A 27,266-nucleotide genomic window follows, 5' to 3' on the forward strand; every position below is an offset into this window, starting at 1 on the left:
TTTACACAATTATGTCCACTGACAGAGAAAGCGCAAATCTGTGAGATCAAAATCAGTAAAATTACTTGTAAATTAAAGTATTCTTGTTTTTATCTTATTTTCTCCTCTTTAAATACTAAAGCAGTTACAGTGGCCCCAAAAAGTATAAAAACGCTTAAAACGTATGACTTTGCATTTAAATAATAAGTGCTTTTAAAGAGTTAGCACCAGCAAGAATACATTTCTTGTAAAACATGTTACAAAGTAAGGTTAGTAGGGTCCATATTATAAAACATATATAGTTCATATTATTTATAACTATATTATATAACACAACTTTTTACATGAAGTTGGGTATAAAAGTATGTCCGACTTTACCGGCAAACATAAAGTATATGTAAACTGCAAGAAGATAAAAGCTTCTAAAAATGTAGACCCTAAAACCACATTAAAATTCATAATTGTATAATCTCCTTATATATATCTTTGATAGTTCACAAATAATACAAATTGATTCCATATCCTTTTGATGTATTTAAAATATAAATTGTTATAAAAAGGATTTATTATCACTTTTTAGCACTTCCCACACATCCTTGCTCAAAGTATTATTCAAAAACTAACTTTCGAACAGTAGTGTATATCCAACATTGATAATAAATCAGCATATACAAATTTCTGAAGGATCATGTGACCCTTAAGACTGAAGTATAGTATGCATCACATAGATTATATTTTTTATTTATCTTACTTTTCCAAACTTTTTAACAGCAGTAAATGTAAACGTTTTAACCAATGGTATACGCCAAGACTACATGAATATGGCAAGATATTACAATATCAGTAATGACATTGTCAAGCACATTGATTTTATTTAATGTATTTCACATATTAACATTGTCAACGAACCATTAATTTTCTAGCTCCCTCTTCCACATGAAAGTTTGATCTGCTTTATATCTTATCTAGTGTTCTTATTAATCACAGAAAGGAAAACAAAAGGGCAAAATATCAAGGTGAAATTACAACCATTTTATTTGTATGTCATTCCAATCATTACAGATACAGCTACATACAAAAAAAGTTAATAAAAAAAAAAAAAAAAGAAACTGTACACGTGTACTTTTAACCTAAAACCTTGAGTGATATAGCTACTTCTGGCATGTTCACATGAATGAAATTACAGTAATTTTCTGTATAACCTGCATGTTTAACACTGTAACACAGCTGTTATTAGCTTTGCTAACACACACACACACTTCCATTTTTCATCCTCTTAAAGTACCATCACATACTGCATATAGAAATTATGAAAAACTTTTCACAGCAGCTATACAACATTATTGCAATGCTTTCACCACACAAAGACAAAAGTCAATGTAAATCACACATCCGATGAGTGTTCCAGTACTAGTGAGCAGGATCATTAATCTAAGCTGTTGATTCAGAAAACAGTTCGAATAAAGAGGTTTCAATTCATAGAATACAGCTTATAATCAATCCCAACCCCCCAGAAACATTAAAACAAAGCATTTTCTAACAGAACCCCCTTCCCATACAACACAGGCTATATAAAGGTGTCCCTCATATTGCCCGGGGAATGTTAGTGTCTCAGGCAAACTCTTCCAGTTTCAATGGAAAGACTTAAGACATTTCATTTTTTTAATCTTTATAAATGGCACAATCACATTATCCATCTCAACCTGTTACACTCCCCTCCCTTTTTGTAAAAACATTGAAAGAGTTAAAAATAATGGTAATAACAAGAGTAAGTCGTTTCATGACTGCAATTCTCCTTCAGGAAAAACTGGGGGGTGGGAAAAGAGGGAATCCCCCTTCTAAGGGTTTTCTCTTGAACGTGGTCTATAAAATGAGCTTCGAATATTGAACTACTAAAAAACAAACAAATAAAAAAAAAAACTTATTTTTAGAAAATAGTCAATAAAAATATTCCTCTGTATTGTACAAGAAAAGAGGTATGGGAGCTCTGCTGAAATGTTATTAATGTTATTTAGCAGCTCCGTCTTTCTCTTCCTCCTCGCCTCCTGCTTCATCATTGTCCACCTATATATAACAAAGCAAAACCAATAAATCAATAAAACCAATAAATGTTTTCAACAGACACAGCCCAACTGACATTTATCTACATCTACCACACTGAACTACTAATAGATAAAAGGCCAAATACGTAGCAATACAATATCAGACCAAGTTAGGTTAATTATTCAAACTTAATTATAAAACGACTCACTACCTCATCTTTGGTCTCTCCGTTCTCCACAGATTTCTCCTCAGTCTCTTTGTCCACTTTCTTCTCCTCAGGTTTGGCCTTTTCTACCTCCTTGGCCTTCTTGCCCTTTGCAGGTGCCTTCTGTTACGTTTCCGAAAAATACACGAGTGAGCCACATCCGCTAATATTTATTAATAGCAATAAATCTTATTTTAATAACTGATTTACCTTCACTTTTGGCTTGGGCTCAGACTTTGGTGTTTGGGGTTTCTGCAAAACAGAGTTCAGCGTAAACAATATGCCTCATATAAAAAGGTAATTGTGTAAAAGATGTCTTCAGGGGGACTGGCAAAACCAACTTACACCTTGAAGTCTCTCGGACCGTCTCTTGGGCTGTTTGTTCATTTGATGAGGGCAAAACGAGAAGGCAATAAGTATCACAGTTATATGCAGAAATGTGTTATTTGTCAGTATGTGCAACAGACACAAACTTACCCCAGCTGCTTCGGTGTCATTGTTAGCCTGTACAACAGGAAACAGAAACAGTTAGTACCTGTACACAGATCATGTGTGTGTTATTGTACCCCTACACCCCCCACAAGTGATGGGTAATTACGTCATTGACGTAAAAAAAAGTGAACGTGGGGGAGGGGGTAAACAATGGGTCCTGTAAGAAGTTATACATTCCTTATACAATAACTCATTTATTATTCAAGTTAATTTTATAGCGAAAAAATAAATAAAACAACAACAACAACAGATCGTGTATTTATTTGCTTTATCTTTGTCGAGCGAAACTAGCTTATTGTCGCTGGTAACGGTGTTACTGAAGCGGTTACGCTGGAGGAGGGGAACAGTAACGCTAGCTCCGCCTCTACAGACAGAATCCATTCACTTTCGACGAGCAAACAGTAAATATCGACACCCCAGATTGTTCACATACACCAGAAACGTGAAAACAGGAAGTCAATATCTTTAGTACACAAATAACATCGGTGATAACTTCCTTTAGCCACTTTAAAAAGTAACGTTACGTTTCAAAGGTCAAGTGAGAAATTCAGGCGGGATACGAAAGTAAAAGCCGAATTACGAAATGATTATAAACTAATTCGAATATAAGTTAAGGTTTCAAATGTGTTTAGTGTAAAGGCAACCATGACACTCAAGACACGGTGTGTGTGTCCTGTTCGAGAACCATATGGAGTCGTACACAACATAAAACTAATTTACACATGTATTTACATTTACACAAGGGTTTAATGGAAAACCCCACAATGTCATGAAATGTACAACTTCAAATACTTTGTATAAAGGTATTAAGACCGCGGTTAAAAGCAAAACATTTGCAGGACAAGCTATTTTCCATGAAGGATAACGTACGAAACGTTACGAGGTTACACCCCTTTGTCTGAGCATTACTTCGCGCATTCTGTACACGATTCTAATGTAAAAGTAAAGTCGAGAATGCTCTATTCTACTCTATAAATATCCGCTCGCAGCCGACGGAATACAGCACAGCTCCAAGTAAAAAGGCGCTAGATTCACGCCACCGACTCACATGTCCTAGATTACACGAACACATCCAGCAATGCGGTCAACACTCACATAAAGCTTCCTAGAGATGTGCATATTAATTATCGCATGCTATTAAAACCATACTATAGAAATAATAATAATAATATTTTCGGAACTTACTTTGCTCCTTTTAGGCATGGTTGCGTAAAGCTGGTATGCTTTCAGAACAAAAAAGGAATTCGATTAAAACAGCTTATGCGCTAAGTAAAGTGTAAAAACAAGGACTAGGAAACACTAAAGCAAGCATTAACGTTCTATCGGAACAGAAACTAGCTGAAACCGGATTGGATCTCCCCTTTCTATATGCTTTTGATTATAGCACTAACATGATGCGAGCTACGCTCCGCCCCTTCTCATCGGTGATTGGCTGAAACGTCTTGCCAACCACATTTCAAACCAAAGCAACGTACCTGTGTGGATAGCTTGAGAAGTCAATCCCAGATGTGCTTGGATATACTTTAGGCGCCACTTTATGCATTTTTTGTTTCTGTAAGGGTGTAAATATATATTCAGTATTGATTGCATCGGTTATATATTCAGATAATTTGAATGCATTCAAAGAAACACGCCGCTTAAGAAAGAAAAGAAAATGTGGTGTCTTATAAACATTACCTTTTCGGACACTTGATATCTGTTGTTGCACATTTTTAGATAACATAAGCATATTGTAACATTTAATAAAATGAACCATTTAAAACAGCGCAAGTGTGTGTATTATTGGGGGAGGATCAGGCTGGCTAAAAGAAAATGGCTGACGGGTTTAACTGGTTCCTTGTACTGAGCTCGGTGTTTCTGGTCAACCTCATCAAAACATTGCTGCCGTCCATTTCTTCATTTGTAAGTACTGATTTAAAAGAGTTTTAGGGACGCGTGAGCATATATTAAACGTACATTAGTCGTATTGTGACGCCATAAATGGTCTATACAGTCACAGCAATTCTTGACTCATTCATAAACACCAACTAGAGGACAGTTGATAGTTCCAAACAAACGTTTGATGTGGGCTTATAATATTTTACAAACCAATAAAACACACTGGACATCTTTCATGGTATCAGATGACAGTTCCATGGTACTGCGATGTAATGGCACTGAATGATTATTTATTCATATGATACACCATATCACATACCTGTACGATGTTATACGCCAAAAAAAAAAAAAAAATTCTGACATAGTTTGACCATAGTACCAAAAGCTTTCTAATGTCTGGTTAGTTGTCTATCTAGATTATAGTTATTATTGTAAATTGTAAATAATACATTCAGAGTATTCTTACTATGAAAATGTGAGCAATTTGTAACCCAGAGTTTATTAAACAAATGTAATGTTTTGCCTTTCCAAGTCTTTGTCAATAAATCACCCTTTTGATTCTGGTTATTTGTCATAGTCAATGTAAAAGCTTTGAGTAAATTAGATTGCAATTTAAAACGAATGAGAAGATGTACATTAAGATCTTGTGTGTTTGTTCTCATAGCTGTCAAAGATCTTCCAGAAAGATGCTGATCAAGAGATGGAGATGCGGACGGAGATCCAAAACATGAAGATGGAGATGTCCACCGTCAATATGATGGACGAGTTTGCCAGATATGCTAGACTGGAACGCAAGATAAACAAGATGACCGATCAACTGAAGACTCTTGGTAAAAATAATTTTGTGCTTTTCTTAAAGGGGTATGTGCATTGCAAGCATGTGCAGCAAAATTGTTGATGAAGTGATAATCAGGACAATCAGACAATGCATCAGAAATGAGTACGTTTTTACCAAATTTAGAGGAAGACAAAAATAATTCTTAATTCGCAAAAAAGTGTTACACTAGCTTGAGGTGGTTTTTGATTTGTGCGAAAAAGGATTAATGGTAATAATTGGAGATGGAAAAGGATTTTGTGAATAAATTCCTACATGTGCATCAAAAATTAATGTGACTTTGCGCTATGGAAAGGCATAACCTAAAGCAATGACAATACTTAATGTGTTTCGTCTGAGGCACAAATCATTTAATACATATAAAATTTGTTGCATTCAGTGGCATTAACTTTTCCTAGTGATATTTAGTGCACGTTTATCAGGAAGTGGCGATTTTGTTCTCTTTGACTCAGTGAATGGAAATAGTGCTTATTCCCAAATGCTTTGTGATTTTCCAATTTTGCACATGTTAAATGTACAACTTTGGATGAAAACTCAGCTAATGATTGCTTTCTAACCAGCACAACATCGAAGGAAGCCCACAAAACAGGCAAATTGCATAGCAAACGACATGTGTAGTATTGCTCTGTTGAAAACAAGAAGCAGTGGGCAAGTGTTAAGATATTTACAGTCACCAGCACACCTCACTGGAAGCATATAAACTGCTTTTCTCCACTTTATAGTGGGGCGAGAAGAACTGAGAAACCAAAAGTTTCTTCACTTTGCAGTGGAGAATTCAAAGTCTCAGGCCAAGTGTGGAAAATGGCAGGTGGGTTTCAGATAACGGCTTCAGCATTCATGAAGGAAGACAAATGGCTTGGCTGCTGACTGTTGCTGTCCTTCAAGTTAATGGAGAATAGTGTAGATATAACTTGTAAAATCCATAGTTCACCCAAAAATGAAAGTTCTGTCATCCTTTACTCAATCTCATATCTTTCCAAACACACTCTTAGTCTGGTTCATCTTTGAAACACTTAAAGAAGATACTTTAAACCTGAGAAATTTCTGTCCATCCATTAAAACTGTAAAAATATTCCATATCGATAATCCAGTTTCAGTTCAATCCATTTCAAATCTCTTTTCACAATACATATGGTTTCAAGGCAGCTTCACGTAAAATTTGGCAGTTTCTATGATGATTCAGAGTTGTCGTCATCTGAGGTCCTCGTGGGCGTCGGTGTCATCTCTTAACAGGTGTTGGGGTCATCTAAAATCTTTGTAAGAGGCTGGATCCAGACTGAATCTGGCATAATCTCTAGTTATGATAGGATGGGCATCCTGAGGTAGAAACACAAAAGCAAATAGAGAATAATTAGATGGCTGCAGTTCATAAGAATTCAAGCAAAATAGATGTTCAATTATGATCTTCTTCTGAAGAGACATGATCTAAGCCTCTTAGAGTTTTATATTAGATATGCCATCCATAGTCTAGAATGATTCTGATCAATCAGTTGAATCTAAACATGGATGAAAATGTTCCTGAAATGTAGTTTACACTTTTCTTGTGTGCGAAGTAATTTACATGAAATAATGAGAATCTGAAAATCATCCCATTGACTTTATCTCTGATCTCATTCATGCACATTAGGGGTGTCCAGTCTTGGTTTCTGGAGAGCTACCTTTCTTCAAAGTTCAGGTTACATTCATCATCTTTCTTTCTTTTTTTTTACAGTCAAATCAAGAACTTCACAGCAGGCAAAAATGAAGTGGATAGTAAATATTGTGTTTTACATTCTTCAGGTGGGTGAGGATTAATCTTTTAATCTGTGCTTTGATATGATTCATGTATGATTCATGTATGCATCAGTTGTTCATTTTCTCTCACGATGGTATTTTATTCTGTTTTGTGCTGTCTGTTAGGCGGCCCTCATGATCTCGCTCATATTGAAGTATTATGCTGACCCGGTCACTGTGGTGCCCAGTAAATGGATTGCTCCACTGGAGAGACTAGTAGCCTTTCCTTCTGGAATTGCAGGTATGTCCAAGTCACCAGTGGTCTTTAATTACCATTTTGGAAGGATAGTAGGATAAATTGATTTAAAATGTGAATAACTTGGCATCTTGTCTGGATGAAATAAATATAATTACATGGAGTTTAAAGTCTTCTGAAGTGCTTTTTGCTGCTTTACCTCAGGTGGTGTTGGAATCACATGCTGGCTAGTTGTCTGCAACAAGGTTGTGGCCATCATTCTACATGCTGTCAGTTAATCAACATGATTACACAGTCACTGAATGTTTCTGTAGAGGTTTGTTTCAATCCTCTTGCTAAAAAAGCAGTCTAAATTGTGCATTTTGTGATGAATGGTCCAAACTGATTGTTCTGTTTGTTTTTTAATGCCATCCACCGTTCCGTCAAGTGGTTTAAGTGAGTAGTAAATTGGTTTTAGCCTTCATTGTTTACAAATTCTCTGAATTACATTTTAACGGTTTTTATTTTCATTTATTTCGTAGATGCTGACATAACATTCCTAAACAAATTGCGAAACTCTTTTTTTATTTTATGGGTTATGTTGTAATCTCAAGCAAAGCAAAATATTTTGTCTATTTATTGCTTGTACCTAAATTGTATATTGTTTTTGTCAGTGTTATAAATGTATTTATTGATTTTAGTTTTTCGGTGAAATAAATATGAACATGCAAACGAAAAGGTGTGTATAGTGTTTTATTTGTAAGTAAAGTAGTAAGAATAAGTTTGTGAACCCTTAAAATATCTGAATGTTTGAGTTGATTTTTCCGTCTGGTCTGATTTAACCAATCAGTTTAAACCATGATGGTCCGACCATTCTTCACAGTTGCGAAGAGGTTTTAGTGTTGCGTTGTAGTGCCCCTTTTTGCGTTTTTGCTAAAAGGTTAAACTTTTCTCAGTTGCCCCCAGAATATTTTCCCAGAAGTGCTGTGGAACATGGTCTTGGACAAAGATGAGACATGAGTTCATGAACCGTGTTCAGTGTTTTCCTGAAGGTCTTTTGCCACAGTACTTGGGTTCTTTTTCACCTCTTTCAGGATTGGCCGTTGTGTTCTGACGGTTATCTTTGCTGGATTCTCGTTCCTAAGAACAGTATAGCAACAGTCCACACTTTTTCTACATTTGTAGACCGGTTGTCTGACTGTTGATTTGTGAACACCAGATCTTTAGCAATGGTTTGTTTTGCAGTGTTTTTCGGCTTGGTGCATTGCTGTGATGTCTTTAAGAGATTTTGATCAAGGCATGGTTTGCATCCATCTTTTTGAGAAGAATAGATCCATCAGTAACCAGGCTTTGTGTGCCTTCATTTAAAGGGCAGGTCACATGTTCAAACCCACATTTCAAATCTTATTTCCTCGATTGACTCCGGCTTGCCTTTAGAGACATCGTAACCCAGGGGATAATTTACTTTGTCCAGCTTGTCCTGTCAATGATCACTCAATATCCTAATTAACATTTTGAGAAAGTTAAACTGCCACAATGTACGTGTAATCTTAACAGAAATCTAGATATTTTCAAAGTGTTCATAAGCATACTCTTTCCACTGTATTTATTTGTACAACGCAATGTGTTAAATTAATTGTTGTAATGGTTGCTAAACCCCTTAAGCCTTAAACAAAACGAAACATGGGTTACACTTGGAAATTTGGAAACAATTATACTATATTCACCACTATACTATATGTAGTTTCTAAATTGAATAATTTGCAGGCAGGGAATAAAAAAAAATCTATGTTAGTATTCAATTTAAGCTTGTAGAAATTAAAGTTTCAACTTTTATTAGTATGGTTAACTTGGAATTATTTGTTTGTTTAATTTTTCTTTAAGTAAATATCAAAGTTATGATCCTGTTGTTCCCATCATGCACTGGGGTCTCAAAATGAATAAGTTTTTTTTCTTCTGTTTTTGTGTTTTACACTGTTTTATGGTTGCTTTTGTTGGTTTAATATCTTGTTGCTGTTGTTTTTAATCTGGAGTCCATTTCCTAGTCAAAAGACCCATTCAAACTCAAACACTATCCACGGATTGTTACCATGAACTTGAGTATTGCAGAGTAAACTTAATTAAAGGTGCTGTAGGGAACTTTTGTAAAAAAAAATATTTTTTACATATTTATTAAACCTGTCATTATGTCCTGACAGCAGAATATGAGACAGATAATCTGTGAAAAAAATCAAGCTCCTCTGGCTCCTCCCAGTGGTCCTATTGCCATTTGCAGAGAGTCATGCGCTCCCGGTAAAAAGTAACCAATCAGAGCTGCGGTCCGTAACTTTGTTTGTGTTAAAAACAAACGCTCAGTGTCTAAATGAATTCACTGCAGAATTTGATTTATAGTAAAATATTTTACAAGATCAATCAGTAAAAATAATTTGCAGCATGCAATGAAATGCCCTTTATTACAGAATCCCTCAAAATGGGAACATTTTAACCTTTGCAGTATAATAATTTAATGACACACGCTCTGCAGATGCAAAATTACTGAATTACTCAGCAAATTACTGAAACCTCTATGTGTCCAGAATAATCTTGTGTATGCATGTGAGAGCAAACTCTCAAGCGCGGGGCCCAGTGTGGCTGCAGTTGCACTCCTCTAATGGATGGCCCCCTCTTCCCAGGCCAGATAGGTCATATTTCGGAAGAATACTGAGTTGTTTTCAACGACAACAACTCTGTCCCTGTATATGACAGTGTGGGAACTTTCCAAGTTTTTTTTCCCTCTACACAATAACAAATTACACCTTTCTTAAAAAACAGCATCTCTGTCCATATATGCATATCGTTCCACTAACTTTAGCTGCTCCCGATGTGGACGGACAGCTGAAATTGCCAATCACTCAGACAGCAGTGGGACAGACGCACCAATCCCGCCACATGATGAAGAGCTGGGGACAGAAATAGACACCGAAAGGCTCGAGTCGAGGCTGCGTGCTTTCCAGCCAAAGGGGGGTGGATCACTGTGTCTTTAAACACATTTTCCTGGTCAGTTTATTTATTTTGCACTTCCACAAAATGGTCATTAAAGTATTCCTGGCATCCTCATCGGGATCGACGGCGGTAAGAAACCGGAAAACAAGTGTGAGATTGTTACAGTTATTCAACAGGTCGCTTTGCTTGATTGTGATCGTTTTATACAGATTGCGGAACGAATCAGTCAATCCAAGCATATTAGCAGTAACAAGCGATGGATGTATTTAAAACTTTTAAAAACTGTTCTACTTCAAGTCAGTTTTAATAATCCTGAGTGACCTAATAACAGTTGCAGCTCCGCCAGTTTCCTTAAATATCTCTGAGCTCACATTCCAGCTATTCCTTTAAACAAGAAACTGACAGAATTGGTCTCAGTTGCTTGTCATGACGAATGAAGCATGTTTATGTAATGATTTATGTGTTTATAGAGATAACAGTGCTCATCATCTAATCTTTTAACTTTATTGTGAACAACAATGTTGGCTGCTTTAATATTTTGATCATGTTTAACAGTCTTAAAAATGAAGACAACAGGTTTTAAGATTCCTGAGAGTATTACAATTTAAAGGGATAGTTCACTCAAAAATCAAAATTATGTCATTAATGACTCACCCTCATGTTGATCCAAACCCGTAAGACCTCCGTTTATCTTCGGAACACAGTTTAAGATATTTTAGATTTAGTCCCAGAGCTCTCAGTCCCTCCATTGAAGCTGTGTGTACGGTCTACTGTCCATGTTCAGAAAGGTAAGAAAAACATCATCAAAGTAGTTTAGTTAGAATATTTTGAAGCATCGAGACTTTATTCAGCATTGTCTTCTCTTCTGTGTCTGTTGTGAGAGAACAAAAGCAGTTTGTGATATCCAGTTCCTGAACAAATCACTCGATTCACTCGTTCACTAAATCGATCTGAATCGTTTTAAATGGTTCTCGTCTCTAATACGCATTAATACACAAATGACTTAAGCTGTTAACTTTTTTAATGTGGCTGATACTCCCTCTGAGTTCAAACAAACCAATATCCCGGAGTAATTCATGTACTCAAACAGTACACTGACTGACCTGCTGTGAAGAGAGAACTGAAGATGAACACTGAGTCGAGCCAGGTAATGAATAAAACATTGACTCGTTCTCGAGTCAAGAACCGGTTGCATTGGTTTTCGGATCACCAGTAGTTCTTTCGGACAGTTCGATTCAATAAACTGGTTGAAGAAAACGGTTCACCGGTTCTTTTGCGCTCGACGTAATGGCGTCATTTGCGATGATTGCCCTTGATTCAAGCCTTCGGTTTACCCTCTCTCATAACATTAGCTCAAAATCAATCACCAAAAGAATCAGTTCGGTTCAGACGCTCTGTGTGTCAGTTTGCTTCACGCTGAATCACACATGCGCAGTATCATCAGCTCCTCTGTTCTCGAATCAGGCGTCCGACAGAAACGGTTTTTGACTCAAGAACGAGTCAATCTTTCGTTCATTATCTGGCTCGGCTCGGTGTTCATCTTCAGTTCTCTCTTCACATCAGTTCAGTCAGTGTACTGTTTGAGTACATGAATTACTCTGGGATATCGGTTTGTTTGAACTCAGAAAAAGTGTCAGCCACAATAAAAAAAAGTTAACAGCTTAAGTCATTTGTGGTTTAATGTGTCTTGGAGACGCGAACCGTTTACAACGATTCAGTTCGATTTGATGGTTCAAATGATGGTTTTTGAACTGGTTCAAAAAGATCCGGTTACAGCGAATGATTCGTTCGCAAACCGGATATCCAGGCTGCTTTGTTTTGAACTCTCTCTCACGACAGACACGGAAGAGAAGACAATGCTGAATAAAGTCGTAGTTTTTGCTATTTTTGGACCAAAATGTATTTTCGATGCTTCAAAAAATTCTAACTGAGGCCATCCTTAAAAATATTCTTGTTTGCCGTAAACCGACCGACCCTGTCAATTTTGGACCGACTGAAATTGTTATTTTTTTTTGCTTTGAGTCCGACCGACTTGCCGGCTGTACGTTTACGTTAAGACCGACCAATTTTTTTTCCTACTTTTCAAACAACCAATACAAAAGCAATAAAATAATATTAATTATATTTTAGTAAGTATTGTAAATATATAAATTGCCTAGGCCTACATACGAACAAAGGCTACGTTCTTTATTTAAAAACCACGTGACGTCATCTGTGTTTACATGGATGTCACACTATGGCCTGTGCGTTCGCTTCGTCTTCGTCTCATTCACTGTCAGTCAACGGTTCGAGCTTGGTAATAATGGCTGCGGCTGCAGTAAACAAAATGGTCGCGGTCTCTGTTTAAAGTCATACGGGTGCGGGCACCATAATACATCTAAAACATTCATTAAAAAAGCTCTACGACGCTTTAACTCAGCACGAAGTTCTGGAAACTGTGCCCAGATCTTTTCCCATCCCTTCTCCAGTCTAGTCTTAAACCGTGACGGTGTTGACTGTCACTTTATATTCGAAAATCTACTGCACGAATCAACCAACACAAGTTTCTAAAACGAAAATAAGAAATTTATTTTAACGACCCTGTCTTGGAGCGCATCCATTTTTTATTTTTTTTTGAACACGCGCCACACAGCAACTGCAGCTTCGGAAACACACGCATAACAGCAAATAATACTTCTGCACATTGTTTCTCTTTTTACAACAGAATTGTGAATTCTGCCGGTATTCAGACAGTCCCATGCATACAGATACAGATTCGGGCTAGAATCGCCTATGCAATTTGTTGTTGTTTACATTTCTAATCGTAAACAAAGCCATGTCGAAGCCTGCACTAAATGTTTTGCATTATGGCAGTCCACTCTGCTTATTGTTTTTCGAGAATGTTGCACTCCTGTTTGTCATTGTGCACGTAACTTCACAATAATAAATCATCGGAAATATTGGTCTTTACCAATATATTGAATCTTTACATTCGTCCTACCTGTTGTCCGTGGATTTACCTATATTTGGTGTTATTTGCTGTATAAAATGCATCTATACATGCAAAATCGATTTTACAGTCGATTCAATGAACACTTGTCACTCAAATAAAATAAGATTTTTTTACACAAAAGTGACAACCCAAGCAAGCAAAGTAAATGGTATCTAATTTGTAGGTTGCATGACACCTATCAGTGGATGCAAGTAAAACAATATAACAGTTCCTCATTTTTTTTACTTCTCACCTGAAATTCATGCAATAAACATGTTTTTGACAAAGATTTCAATTTGTTTGTGGTCTATAGCCTGCATCTAAATGAGGTTTGCAATAGTCGTGTTTCCACTGGCGAGCTTTAACCGGGCGTGCTAGTGTGTGCCAGGGGCAGTCGCGTTTCCACTGTCACTTCCGGGGCTTGATCGTGCCTCGCCGGGGCTTCCTCTGGGCCAACGGCCAGGGTTTTTTGGCCCGAGGAAAACCTTGGGCCAAAGCGGGCCAGCTGGGCTAGAGGAGGGGTAGAGTTTCTCCGCATCTAGAGTCTGCGCTGCGGATCATTTCAGAGAGATAACAGCTTTAACACCGGTATTAAAGACTTTTAGACTCTTAGTTAGCAGCAAGTCTTTGAAACAACTTGATCTGATGTGGATTATAATCACTAAACAAGGCAGAAATATTTAGTGATGTAAAAGACTATGCACGCTAAACAGTAACGTTACCATAGAAAACATGGTAAATATGACCGCTTGGATAAATCAGACGTCAGCTTCTTAGTCTCTATCACGATTGTGTATTTATTAAGTAACATTTTATCTGTCGTGTCATTTCAAGAGTTTAGCTCCACGTTGCATATCATCAAAATACAATAATGATTTTTGTTCGGGAGCTTTTATAAAAATGCATGTGTGATTAATTTTAAGCCCTGGCTCGCACTGGCCCGACAGTGGAAATGCGGCTAATGATGCGCATGAGTGCATGGGTTGAAGACCCAGCCAGTGACGTCACTATTTTTTACATTGAACCTTGGAAAAAAAAAATATATAGACCTACCTACCGACCCTTTTAAAAAAAATGTTTTACTGTTACTGCAAACCAAAATATTTTTAAGGATGGCCTGACCCTCTGATGTCACATGGACTACTTTGATGATGTTTTTCTTACCTTTCTGGACATGGACAGTAGACCGTACACACAGCTTCAATGGAGGGACTGAGAGCTCTCAGACTAAATCTAAAATATCTTAAACTGTGTCCAGAAGATAAACGGAGGTCTCACGGGTTTGGAACAACATGAGGGTGAGTTGTTAATGACATAATTTTAATTTTTGGGTGAACTATCCCTTTAAGTCCAATGAATGAGTGTTTTTGAAACCTGCCCTAATACAGGGTTGCAACACATCAGGTTAATTTATGGATTTTCAATGTATTGTGGTCATCATTTAACATAATTGGGGTATACCAACTACGGTTTTTTAAAGTTTTGCTTTTTGCACAAATATTGACTGGATATTGACATGTTTGCACATATAGACCAGATAAGGTGTCCTTAACTCTGTACAGACATGATAAATGTCATGTTTAATTCAGATTTTTCATTAATTATTAATGCATTTGTTATATTACAGGATAGGGATAAGTGGTTAAAAAAATAGTGCAAAAGTAAAATAAATAAACAAGGCAACCAATTTGCTATAATTTGGTAAATTAACTCATTTGAAAAAAATATTTTAGTTCATCTAATGAGTAAGAGGAAGTCTACTGAATTTTTCAATTCTGGTAACACTTTAGGGACCTATTCTCACTATTTACTAGTTTCTTATTAGCATGCCTTTTATTAACATATTGGCTATTTATTAATAGTTTAAAGCACATATACTGCATGACCATATTCTACTTCCCTAATCTTACCCAATACATAAACTTAACAACTACCACTAATTACATCAATAAGCAGCAAATTACTAGTTTATTGAGGCAAGAACTGGACCTTAAAATAAAGTGTGACCACAATTCCTGTCATGGCAACTAAGGATAGTTTAAGATTTAGCACCGCAAAGAACTAACCGTATTATTTCACCTTCACATTTGATAGAGTATTCTTGTTCAGTTTACACAAAATAATAAACTGAATCTTCCTACTAAACATTTTTTTTTACAGATTTGCAAGTCAGATTTTATATTTATTTATTTAACTAATTAAACAAATAGAACAAATGCATGAAACATAACTTCTCTGAAAACATAGTGTGTGCGTGTGCAATGTTTATGGGTGCAGTGGAGGTACACTGGAAAGTGTTGTAACCCTGGCTGGTCAGCAAGGTTTATTCTGTGTGGTAATCTGAAATGTAAAAGAAACATGTTATTATCGTCTAACATCATTATTTCTAAGATGTTGCAATGAGAAATTTTGAGGATTCATGTCAGTAATCTGTTATTACCACAGATAAAAAAGAAACAGCAAGATGTTGTGGGCTTTCTTGAGGCACTTAAAATCGATTACGCACAGCTTGACATTGCTTCAAACGAGGACAACCGGATGTGGATGAGGGAAAACGTCCCTGGAGAAAAGAAGCCCACCAATGGCATTCCTCTTCCTCCACAGATTTTCAATGAGGAGATGTATTGTGGGGTAAGAACCTGCTACAACTGAGGTTCACATCTAGACGTGAAATAAAATCTAATGTGAGTCAGGACTGAATGAGTAAAGGTGTTTATATGTTGTTTATCCATGAAAATACGTACAAGACTGGCAGCAGTATAACACGAAAACATATTCAAAAGAGCTGAAGAAAATTATTATTTTCAAGCCAGGTTACCTGAGGTTTTTAGTTTTATGACTAAAATTTAATCTGGCAGTTAACATTACTTCAAGAGACTTACATATTTTGTTGTACAAATTATAGTTTTTTTTTTGGGGGATGTGTAATTGATTGCAGTTTATGTTTACAAAGATCTTGACTTCCTATTTAATTTACCTAATTTACAAAGCAAACCCCACTATTCTTAAAATCCCAGTAGGAATTTCCAGAAGAACATTTTACATCGGTCTCCCAAGCTGGCCTACAAATTCACATCATAACTAAATCGCTGTAATAAAATGTTTGCAATTTAGTTTTTCAAATTGTGTTTAGTTGCATCATTTGGGTCTAAAAGGGAGAATTAATTCTATAATAAAATAAAATCATTTACACCCCTTCCCCCATAATTTTGCTGAAAGCCTGTAATTTTTTTTCTTTCTTTCTGTTGAACATAAAAAATAAGGATGTAGATCTTTTCCACATATAAAATTGTTTGAAATCCTAAATTGCAGGACTACGAGACATTCTTTGAAGCCAAAGAGGACAACACAGTCTTTGAATTTTTGGGACTGACACCTCCACCAGGATCTAAGGTTGTATTTTTTATTTTTCGTTTTGCGTGTTTCCTTTTCTTGTTTGACGTGAAAGTTAGACAAAATGTTAGACTGCATTATCTTAATGTGATACCAATGGCATAACCAGTGGGCTAAATAACAACTGAGACAAATACTGCCTTGGGTGTGTGTTTTTCATGTTCAGTAATCCACCAAAATATGGCTTTGGTGCCACTTTAGGCCTTCAGAATTCAGATTTGAGAAGGAAATGTAGAATCCTTTATAACTGTTTTCTTCCTGTCTTCTTTTTAGCACTTTTGGTGAAACTTTCCCTTGTTGAAAGCAGTAAAATTGATCGTCACTGTATTAATTAAAAACTCTCTTGGTGCAGGAGGCACAACAAGCTGAAAACGCACAAAAGCTTCATAATGGATCTGGCACAGAGGAACATCTTGATGACGACACAACAGTAATATTTGATTGATCTTTTTTTTACTCTCCTTTTTTGCCATTCACTTTCAGTGTATTTCCAGATACGTCCGTACTGCACTTCACTGTATGCCCCATGTCTGCTTTTTGATTCAGTTAGGTTTTTGTTCGCCTGCGAATCACACATTACTTAACACTTAGGCTGTGTTTGGATTAGGATGCACAGCATTTAGCCTTTGTCAGTGTTAATGAATAAAAATACAGTTGTTTATCATTTGTCCATATTAGTTCACATTAGATTAACCAGTGTTAACTTATAAAGTTTTAGTAAATGTAGAATTTAATATTAACTAAGATAAATAAATGCTCTATTATTGCTGTTCATTGGTGAATGCTAAGTAGTTAAAGAGATGCTCCGCCCCAAAACGAAAATGTAGTTGTTAATCACTTACCTCCATGTCGTTCCAAACCCGTAAAAGCTTTGTTCGTCTTTGGAGCACAATTGAAGATAATTTGGATGTTTGTGACTGTCCCATAGACTGCCAAGTAAGTTACACTGTCAAGCAGGCACTGTACTCTCTTCTGTGTCAGCCGAGCCACACCGATGCACTATTTTCTTTCAGATCAAAGTGTAAATACTAAGAAAGTGTATACTTGTGGTGCAGCTGAGTGTATGATGCCTGCTCATATTCTCAAAAATGGCACTACATTGATGTGGAGAGACACAGAGGAGACGAATTGTTGAATAAAGTAATTAGTTTTGTATTCTCGTTGCTTCATAACCTTACGGTTGAATGGCAGATGGACTATTCGATGTTTTTCATACTTTTCTTGACCTTGACAGTGTAATTTATTTGCCAGTCTATGGGACAGTCACAAGCCTCCTGGTTTTCAAGCTTTTACGGGTTTGGAACAACATGGGGGTAAGTGATTAATGACAAAATCTTCATTTTGGGTTGGAGTTTCCCTTTACCTAATATTAAAATGATATTTTGTCATCATTTACTCACCCTCATGTTGTTCACAAAAGAAGAAATTTTGAGGAACGATGGTAAACCAACAGTTGCTGGAAGCCATTGACTTCCATTGTATAACAATTTAGTGTCCAGCATTCTTCAAAATATCTTCTTTTGTGGTCAACAGAAGATGGAAACTCATACAGGTTTGGAACAATGTGAGTAAATGTTGATAGGATTTAAATTTTGTGTGAACTATATGATGATAAAAGAAACCTTATTGTTGAAATAGTAGGCAGTATAATGTTCATTGCTGATATTCCATTCCAAGCATAGCCACATATACACCATCCACTGCATCTGTGTAGTGTTATTAATCACATTTAATCAGGCATGCTTTCTCACAAATACTTAGGTTTACGTTTTTAATGACTTAAAATGTAGAAATGTTGTTTATTTTGTCCTGACTAATGTTTATATTTGCAATAGTTTCAAAGTCATATCAAAATGACTTTGCAGTCACTCTGTAATTACATGTACTTACAAATTTATTTTGCATTTACAGCTATGTAATTACAACCCTATTACTAACCTAATGCTTGTCTGAGGGATACGTTTTTCTTGAAAGATCGAAATATGCTTTATTGGATTTTTCAACGTTGCAAACTGATTGATAATGTCCATTTTCCATGTCAACATTCCCATCGTTTGATATAACGACCCCTTTTTCTTTCTTAGTACTGTTCCTCTGGTGAACGTTCCTCCAGTTCATTAACTCACGTCTGTTTTCATCCTGTTTTAAAACTTTCCTAGGAACTCCTGGTGCCTTATGCCAGTGCCTTAGCAGTGAAACAGTTTTAATTTCTCTTTCCCTGCTATGCGCTGCTTGTTCTTCTAGAAAAAAGAAATCGCAGAGACTGAGCAGAATGGAGATGCACACATAGCAGAGCCGGAAGAAGATGATTCAATGAAGGCAGAGACAGACGCTCAAGAAGATATCGCAGGAGAGGAGGAACCAGCAGAAGAAGACAAAGAGAGTGTAACTGACCATCTTCACCCTCATTCCTCCTCAAACACCATCTGTTTTCCCATAGCAGCTCATTCTTCTTCCATATAATCTCATCCTTTGCTTCATCTATTCACTTTTTTTTGAAGGTTCACCTGTAATCTCACCTGAAATTAACATCTAGCGTCCTGCTTTTCCATCTCCTCTCGTGTAGTTTGATTCCTGCTAGTGTTTCCTGTCTGACTTTATGTTATGGTGTTTATTCAGTAAATGTTTTTTATTGTTTAATGTAATTTGCTCATTTTAATTTGAACTTTCTGTTTGTTAGAGAAAACCAGCTGAGGAGGAAGAGCAGGTAAGAAAAAGTGCTTAAACAATTATTCATGATCACTACATAACTTTTTTTAAACCCACTTATTTTATAATTCTGTACATTTCTATTCTAACTGGAGCCTTTCTTTTCTTCTATGACTCACAGGAGGAAGGAGAAGAGGACAGGGTAAGACTGAAGCAGATTGACGTTAGTCTGTGACTTCACTCATAGTCTGCTTCTGGTTTATTGGACTGGATGCAGCATGTTTCCTGTGGCAGTCAAAATCAAAATGTTACTGTTGCCCAAAGAGGGGAAATATAGAGAAACACGTGGTGTTTTAGAGTACTGGCTTTTCTCTGCCAATCAGTGGATCTCATTAATCCGAAATTATGGAAATATCAGAGAACAATTATGGTATACAGTCTGTCCTATTGAAGACATTTGTGTACTTATTAATATTTACAAATATTTTTTTATATAATTAATTTATGTATTTTTAATTTTTAGATTATTTCTGATCAAAAACTGACAGGTTTTTTATTCACAGCTAAAAATACATAAAACCCTTCATTCAGAAAGATTATTAAAGAAAAAGCGAATCGGTTGGTGATTCAGAGGTGATTCTTATTAATGAGCAGATTGTAGATCTGGAGTGTGTTTGTAACTCTACTATTCTCTCCCATCCATTCCTTCTCATCTCGCTGACAACGTTTCCACTATTATAATTATTTATCTTGCATCCATGTGTGTGTGTGTGTGTGTGTGTGTGTGTTTTTAAATGTCTCCTATCTGCTTCTTACAGTCGGTCATTAACTCAGAAAGCATTTTCTTTTGAAAGGTGGCACGTTTGCATTGGGTTTTTCCTGTGTTTCATTTCCCTCCTGCTTTTGCCTTACAGGTGTCATGGATGCATCTTCTGTTTTTAAAAGCCTTTTACTTGAAAATCTTTTCATCACAGTAGCAAAAGTTGTTCTTTAAGCCTTGTAGGTACTAAAACAACATGCATGGAAGTTCTGAATCATCATTAGCTCACTAGTTAAGGAAATGTATTTTAGTATAAAACCTGATTCTACCTAATAACCTGTTGTTTTTTAGCAGACTGTAAAGGCCCTGTGGAGTAAAATGCATTCTATCATTCAAACATTTGCAAATGACATACCAGTCACAGAGCTGGTCACCATTGATTAAGCTTAATATTGAGAAGGATTTTTAGAACTATATCTTTATCGTTATCTTTATAGTTATCGTGCTTGGTGTGAACGGGCCTTAATAAGAGGTAATGAACATTATCCCTGCAAAATCCCATCTGCTGTCCTGCATCAGAGCAATAACTAAGTGGTCACTCGAATCATCATGTCAGTGTGAAATACTGAATCAGTTTACTACTTATGCCATTCTTTTAGCTTTAGCTTAATATTAAATATCAGACTTCATTCTGATATTTAATGACCACCTGTCAAAATCCAACCAAAGACATAAATCCTGCACTATTTTGTTATTGTTACTGAGTGTACAAATTTAATAAGCATAAAATGCGTGTATGAATGCGGATACAGTAGGATGTACTGCAGGATATAATTAACATTTTTCGATGATATAACATGATATATGACTTAATGTGAGTGTACTGTATGCATATGATTTTTAATTGAACTTATGTATGTATGTATGTATATATAGAGAGAGCATTGATTGAAACCACGTAGCACACCTGCTGTTCAATGACAGTCTGACATGTTTTGAACACAAAACTGGAAAGTACTGAATTCAGTTTATCACTTCTATTTCTTTTGTCCAAATCCAGCTGGTTAAAAGCTTCTTTCTATCCCTTCTTCTCTCTCCTCACCTCTTTGTTCTAGGCAGAAGATGAGCTGGTGTCTGAGGTAACTTGGGCTTGATGAGAAGTGTCTCTCTCACTGATTGTCCTCCTTCATTCGTCTGTTTGACTTCTCTCCTCTAGCTGCCTCCTGCCAGTCTCTTTCTTCTCTCTCCATCTTTTTCTCCAGCTGCATGTGTCTCTCATGTTTGCTCTCTTCAGCTTCAGCTCTCACATTCCTCTCCTCTGATCTAGTCTGTTTTCTCCTCTAGGACGAGGAAGAAGAACTCAGGGAGCTTGAGGTAGATTGAGATATGTTTTTCCCCCCTTTTCTTTAAGATTTTGTGTCTGTTTTCAGAGACATAAGTGATTCACTCAAACCCATCAGTGAACATTATAGGCCTATATAACATGACAGTTAGGAAACAGGTCTAAAAACTACATGCATCTAACCTGCTTAGCTCTCCACCTCGCTCTCAATTCTTTCTTTCTTTCTTTCTTTCTTTCTTTCTTTCTTTCTTTCTTTCTTTCTTTCTTTCTTTCTTTCTTTCTTTCTTTCTTTCTTTCTTTCCCTCCATCCAGTCATTCCACCTCTCACTTATGTTACAGGAGCAGAAATCATGGCTGTCACTTTTAAGATCTTTCTTTATTGTGAAAACATACACACGTTCCTTCGTCCTCGTGTAGCTTTAGCTCAGAGAACTTGGATCTGGGTGTAGCGTATCCTTCTCCTTCCTCTGTAGCTGTTTGTGTCACTCAGACATTGATGTACATCTTCTGTTTTAATACTGGGTTTCTTCACTGCAGGAGGAAGAGGAGCAAGCCTCAGAGGTACTCTAGCACATCTTATCTTGTTTCAGCATGTTGTGGTGGGTGGAGGTCAGGGGGCACCGGTGCATGACATCAGCTGTGTTCCAAAACATTCAGATCGACTGTATCAGTGGGTTTCAACCAGGGCACACTTCCACAGCGAACGCAATATGGCTTAAAATGATTTAAAGTTAAACAAAACAAGGTTCTGAAATATGCTTAAATTGCTCGAAATCAAGATGTAAGCTGAAATCAAATTTCTTAATTTAATATCAGGGTTTAAAAAAGTCTTATTCTGCCCTTCCATTAAAAAGTCTTAAATTGGAGAGAATGTCTCAATGCAAAAGAAAAGAAAAAAATCTTTCATGTCTTCCTCAGTAGTTTTTTTTTTCAATACAAATATCGAAACCTCTTTAAATCAAGATACATTAACTTGAGATGAAAATGTAAAATGAAGTCTTGAAAATTTGAGCAAAATTAAGAGAGCTTATGCTTAAAACAAGAAGAATATCTGCTGATGAGTTGAAATAAGCCGATTGGCAGATGTTTGTTTTTGTTTTAATTATGAAAGTGAAAGTGAAAAGTGACTCTAAACTCTAAACTTAATTTTGATCAATTTCAAAACAAAACTGCTTATCTTCTATCATTTGTGTGTGTGTGTGTGTGTGTCTCAGATAAATGTATTTTGATTTAAGTATCTTTAAATAGTTGCACTGGAAAACAACACAAAAAATGTCACTTTTTTTTTGCGTTGTGATCAGAAAGTACAGTAAAAGTCATTTCCATACTCAGGTGGTTGGGAGCACAGGTATTCAAGACTTAAGCATTTTGTTTTGTAAGATTATTTAAATAATGGAAAAATAATCAATTGTTGATAATTTTCAACCATTTTCAAAACTCATTTTCTGCTCCGTTTACATTTAGAGAACATATTGACATATTGTGTTCCCTTCAACTTATTCCTTCAATTTTCTTTACATGGTCTTGAATTTATATTTGTAAAAGTTGAAACTGTTCAGAAACCCAGGAGATATTGTCTATATTGTCTAATATCTTCTGTAAGTCATGGAGGTTGAGAACCACTGGACTAGACTCCTTCATCTGAATAAGTGTTGCCTTCATATCTGTGTCACTGAATTGCTTGGGGGGAAAAAATCAAGCAATTTCAACTTTTTGTTACAGTGTTTAAAGCTGCTGCAAGAGTCCCTGTTATATGTCACTGAGCGCACAAACGGGGGCAAATGCATTTGCTATTTAAACAATGCAGCGCAGGAGACCTGCGTCGGAAACACTTGTGCCATGCATTGCGCCGGGTCACCGGGTGTATGATAGGGCCCTAGATTTGTAGAAGTATTTAGGGGGTTGGCTTTGGAAACAGAATATGCTGTTTAAGAGATTATGGTTATCTAATTCACTTACCACTGGCAGAAAGCAGCAGGATGGCTAACATCACAGCTTTTACTAGATCAAACAATACCACAAAAATAAGATACTTTAAAAATATTTTTATTAAACACTTTAATAGTTTAAAATGTTTGCCATGGTAGCTTCTGGGTCAGTGTGTTCATTTAAGACATTTAAGTTCATTTTCTAGCTGTTTTGTTTAATCAGATTTGATTATTAGTAGACAAAACCTAAGAAGTGTATGAACCTTGGCTTGTCACTTTTTGTCATTGTACTTTATCGAATTAATAGATTTTATTTATTTATTTGCTGAATTTATTTTTTTGCTGGCCAGTATGTTTTTTATTTTATTTTTTAAACATTTGCAGGATTATTTGTCACCCAATATTAATGTAATATATAACATATTCAAGAACAATGAAGATCAGCTTATAAGTTAACATTGCAGCGTCATCATACATCTGGATGGCCCCAAATACTAAACACTATTTTTTATGATCTTCTATCTTTTTTATGGAATATACGCAGGACTGTTCTGTTTGAGGCCCAGGATGGAGAAAATGCATTGTTAAGTGTGCTGAGTTTGCTGAACCAGTGTAATGTTCTTGCATTAAGAGCATCTGTCAGATGTAGAGCAAGACCATCAGCATGCATTACACGATGAGGTTCAAGAAAGCAGTACATGGACTCTGCTCTTTCAGGATAGCATGGGTGACATCCAGATGGGAAAGCAATGCAATGAATGGTGTTTTGATGTGAAGTAAAAAGAAGAAAATGCTGTAATGTATTTTTCAGTTATCTTAGAATTGGATCAGAGTGTATTTTCAGCGAGTGAGAGTCAGTTTAAGATGTTTAGAGATGTTAGATGTTACACCAAAACAATGAATAATGAATTGGAATTATAGCCAAACACATACAGGAAGTATTTAAGGCACATTTATGGACGTGTACAACAGTTAACTGTGTGATTGCTGTCATTCACAGGAAGACTAGTGTTTTGAAGCAGAGGATTTTGGACCTGGATTTACACACACAGGTAATAAGTGTCTTTTGTCTTCTCTGCCACTTGGTGGCGTAGTAGGATATCATTTGCTAGAGTATAAACACAAGCGTGTAGGTAGGACTTATTGGTCGGTCTGGTGAATCAAGGACAGCTGAAATGACAAACTTACCTTTCCTAAATCACTCTGGCTTAAATTCCTGTGTGGCTCAGTGGTAGAGCATTACGTTACTAGTGCAAAAGGTTGTGGGTTCAATTCCCAGGTAACACATACTAAACGCATAAATGTAAATTGACTTCTTGTGTTTGTAGCATTAAGATATCCTTTACCTCCAGCTGATCATTGTCTCATAATAAACCACCACAGAGTGATCAGCAAATGACCAGCTGGCTGTACACTATCGCACTTATTACTACTTAACAAATAAATAAACAGGTAAATGTCTTGCATTCTTGAGTCACAGGTTGGCACCAGTTGTGTCTTCCAGTATGAAAAGAGAGATAGATATGTTATGTTACATTAGAGTAGCACATGCAATAATATTAATTTCACACTAATAATTTACCATGTGCTTTTACTGTTTTGATGAATAGTCCATGTGATTGATGAAATGAATAACATGATGATTAGAAAAGTTCAAAAAGCATGGAAACAGTACAAGGGGATGTTAATTTCGTATAATTTCTTGTTACACTTTGATTTGAGCAGGAAATGATTCTTGTTGACCCATTTAAATACTCAAATGAGCTTGTGAAATAATCCATTTGATCCATATTTCTACCGCAGTCCGTCTCGGGGTTTATAGGTCATTTTATTTTATAGGTCAGTGAATGAATGCATGGATCCGCATGTGAATGTCAAGCATGACATTTTTTTTTTGCATTGAGGGTTCTGGGTTCTGACCCGGTATAAAATAACTTTTTTTTTAATAAAACAAAGGTTTATGTCAGTGAATGTCAAGCCGGTGACGCACTCGTTTGGAGTTTGTTTTGTGATTTCATAGAAACGGATCGCGGCTGTCACTTGAAGTGTAACATTCACTCAGCAAAACATAAAAATGAAATGAAAATCTTCTCTACAATTGGAGATGACTTCTATGTATTAGGCACGTCCTGATTTTGCCAAGTCCGATGTGTTCCTAGGTCAACATATTTTGTTGACCCTGGAACAACATTTTACTCCAAAAATATATTCTTAACCATATCCCTACACCTAAACCTAACCTTAACCATGAGTAATCCCTAAAATCAGAGGAAATGATAGATGAATGACACTGATGTACAAGCACCAAACACTGATTTTAAGCATAAACTTCACAAAATCTATAAACTGGTTCTTCAAATCTGATTGGTTAATCACAATGTTGTTCCAGGGTCAACAACGATGTTGTCCCAGGAACATGTCTCACTTGGTAAAATCAGGTTAGGCATGTATTAGATACACCCTGCCTCAAGCTATTCATAAAGTGCTGAGGACACAATTGGCTGAATATCCTGATGTTATTGAACAACTTTGATGCATCGCATTTATAAATGCTCAAACTAACAATGTGCTTTTCATTTCAGCTTGAAGTGACACCCCACTTGCATTGGAGTCATCAAAATCACCCACAAATACCTTCATTGCAGCTTAGCCAAAGCCAAATGTGACACACTGGACAATATACACTCAGGACTCCAGCTTCAAGCCACCCTGCCCCTGATAAATGTGCCTTTTTACGAAGAGTTGCTTCAGCTTAAGTGGAGAGTCGTTTTTTTCCTTACTGTACATATAGCAAATAGCTTATTCTACTACTTTTAAACTAACGTTTTGTCACTTTGTTCTGTGGAATCCCAAACAGTTGTGACAAACCACCCAAATGTTCCAAACTTATACTTACAAATACCTCTCTGTGTGTCTTCTATTGTGTATTGTGAAGTACACTACCAGTCATATTTTGGACACGCTTTGCTACAATGCTAAATGCTAAAAATAGTACATACTTCAGACTACGTCATAGGATTCTAAAATGTCGAATGGTAGTGACAACCACGGTGAAGTAGAAGTTAAAATTAACACTGTGAAAGGACATCGGTCAAAATTCCCTCCTTTTTCAGTCCATTGTGTCTGATTTCAGTTTGAATGTGTGACGTCAGTACCTGCTGGAAGCCGTTCTCTGTAGTCAGTTGGCTGTTCTAATGCACTTTGTATGTAGACAGAAATGAATGGTTGGAAATACCCTTATTTACCAATAAAGACTGAGTTTTACATGCGCTGTCTGCTTCATTATGTTCTATTCTTGACACATTGTGTGTATTTAAATAGAAGAAATGTTTAACCAGGGTGGTGCAAATTCAATAAACAGGAAGTGACCTTAAAGAGATCCCCTAGAGATAGTGAATGGAAGATAGGTAGTGGGCCTCACATGTGACTTAACAATAGCAGCAGATTTCAGACATTATTTTAGGCCGCCACTAAAATGTTCAGCCCGTGAGTCACTGTTGGATATTTGCAGTGGTCAGTTCAAGGCTAAAAAGGCTGTTTTGCTTTCAGTAATATTTAACTGGATAGTTTGGGCTACACCCCACAGTAACCAAGAAACTGCTACTGTACTGACTGTGGAAACATGATTTCTGTTCAGCCTCTCTGAATACTGCATAACTCATCCTGGACTATTCAAGGTAAGAATAGGGCAGAAAGATCTGTAGTTCAAGTGACACTTTTGTGATGTACGATAAATTCTTTAATAAGTGGGACATAAATAGAGATCCATTTCAATATGTTAAGGTCAAACAGTATCTTGTTCAAATGTTGTCATGAGTTAGAGTTTATAATGGTAATGTGTTCACAATAGACACATGCACT

General features: G+C 36.3%; 4 protein-coding genes across 14 annotated transcripts in view; 3 read left to right on the plus strand and 1 right to left on the minus strand.

The window, feature by feature from the left end:
• Positions 1-990: 990 nt before the first annotated feature.
• LOC128029399 (non-histone chromosomal protein HMG-14A) lies at positions 991-4,144 on the minus strand. The gene is made up of 6 exons (XM_052617179.1): positions 3,905-4,144; positions 2,705-2,731; positions 2,573-2,602; positions 2,438-2,479; positions 2,234-2,350; positions 991-2,043 (listed from the first exon to the last, which is right to left on the minus strand). Exons 1-6 carry the CDS (start codon positions 3,920-3,922, stop codon positions 1,987-1,989), a joined length of 291 nt encoding a protein of 96 aa, XP_052473139.1. The 5' UTR covers positions 3,923-4,144; the 3' UTR covers positions 991-1,986.
• Positions 4,145-4,241: 97 nt separating this feature from the next.
• LOC128029398 (guided entry of tail-anchored proteins factor 1) lies at positions 4,242-8,118 on the plus strand. 2 transcript variants are annotated; one of them, XR_008187372.1, is made up of 6 exons: positions 4,242-4,621; positions 5,262-5,427; positions 7,144-7,211; positions 7,332-7,446; positions 7,606-7,836; positions 7,923-8,118. XR_008187372.1 is itself a non-coding variant. In XM_052617178.1 (5 exons), exons 1-5 carry the CDS (start codon positions 4,532-4,534, stop codon positions 7,677-7,679), a joined length of 513 nt encoding a protein of 170 aa, XP_052473138.1. In that variant the 5' UTR covers positions 4,242-4,531; the 3' UTR covers positions 7,680-8,118. The 2 variants fall into 2 exon arrangements, 1 of the variants encoding a protein (XP_052473138.1); XM_052617178.1 differs by having other exon boundaries at positions 7,606-8,118.
• A 2,187-nt stretch (positions 8,119-10,305) lies between these two features.
• Positions 10,306-26,669, plus strand: LOC128029396 (SH3 domain-binding glutamic acid-rich protein-like). 10 transcript variants are annotated; one of them, XM_052617167.1, is made up of 12 exons: positions 10,306-10,491; positions 15,779-15,964; positions 16,646-16,726; positions 17,079-17,156; positions 18,971-19,111; positions 19,407-19,433; positions 19,557-19,577; positions 21,251-21,274; positions 21,480-21,509; positions 22,015-22,038; positions 24,406-24,457; positions 25,988-26,669. In XM_052617167.1, exons 1-11 carry the CDS (start codon positions 10,447-10,449, stop codon positions 24,412-24,414), a joined length of 666 nt encoding a protein of 221 aa, XP_052473127.1. In that variant the 5' UTR covers positions 10,306-10,446; the 3' UTR covers positions 24,415-24,457; positions 25,988-26,669. The 10 variants fall into 10 exon arrangements, with proteins under 10 accessions (XP_052473127.1, XP_052473128.1, XP_052473130.1 ...); XM_052617168.1 differs by lacking the exon at positions 21,251-21,274 and having other exon boundaries at positions 10,307-10,491; XM_052617170.1 differs by lacking the exon at positions 17,079-17,156 and having other exon boundaries at positions 10,308-10,491.
• A 217-nt stretch (positions 26,670-26,886) lies between these two features.
• The window catches only part of igsf5b (immunoglobulin superfamily, member 5b), a 35,573-nt gene continuing 35,193 nt past the window's right edge, over positions 26,887-27,266 (plus strand). Inside the window, exon 1 of the mRNA XM_052617324.1 lies at positions 26,887-27,082. The gene's annotated coding sequence lies outside the window, so the exon portion shown is untranslated. The remainder of the gene's footprint in view (positions 27,083-27,266) is intronic.

Source organism: Carassius gibelio, chromosome A15, assembly GCF_023724105.1.
Source record: "Carassius gibelio isolate Cgi1373 ecotype wild population from Czech Republic chromosome A15, carGib1.2-hapl.c, whole genome shotgun sequence".
Lineage (NCBI taxonomy): Eukaryota > Metazoa > Chordata > Actinopteri > Cypriniformes > Cyprinidae > Carassius > Carassius gibelio.

Bases quoted from the DNA above. Each gene is read 5' to 3' on its own strand.
- LOC128029399 (XM_052617179.1), bottom strand. The intron at 2,603-2,704 runs GTAAGTTTGTGT...ATGAACAAACAG, and splicing joins ATGACACCGAAGCAGCTGGG to CCCAAGAGACGGTCCGAGAG. The intron at 2,480-2,572 runs GTAAGTTGGTTT...TCTGTTTTGCAG, and splicing joins GGTCCGAGAGACTTCAAGGT to AAACCCCAAACACCAAAGTC.
- LOC128029396 (XM_052617167.1), top strand. From the start codon at position 10,447: ATGGTCATTAAAGTATTCCTGGCATCCTCATCGGGATCGACGGCG. The intron at 17,157-18,970 runs GTAATATTTGAT...TTGTTCTTCTAG, and splicing joins ATCTTGATGACGACACAACA to AAAAAAGAAATCGCAGAGAC. The intron at 19,578-21,250 runs GTAAGACTGAAG...TCTTTGTTCTAG, and splicing joins AGGAAGGAGAAGAGGACAGG to GCAGAAGATGAGCTGGTGTC.
- LOC128029398 (XM_052617178.1), top strand. From the start codon at position 4,532: ATGGCTGACGGGTTTAACTGGTTCCTTGTACTGAGCTCGGTGTTTCTG. The intron at 5,428-7,143 runs GTAAAAATAATT...TTTTTTTTACAG, and splicing joins CGATCAACTGAAGACTCTTG to TCAAATCAAGAACTTCACAG. The intron at 7,212-7,331 runs GTGGGTGAGGAT...GCTGTCTGTTAG, and splicing joins TTGTGTTTTACATTCTTCAG to GCGGCCCTCATGATCTCGCT.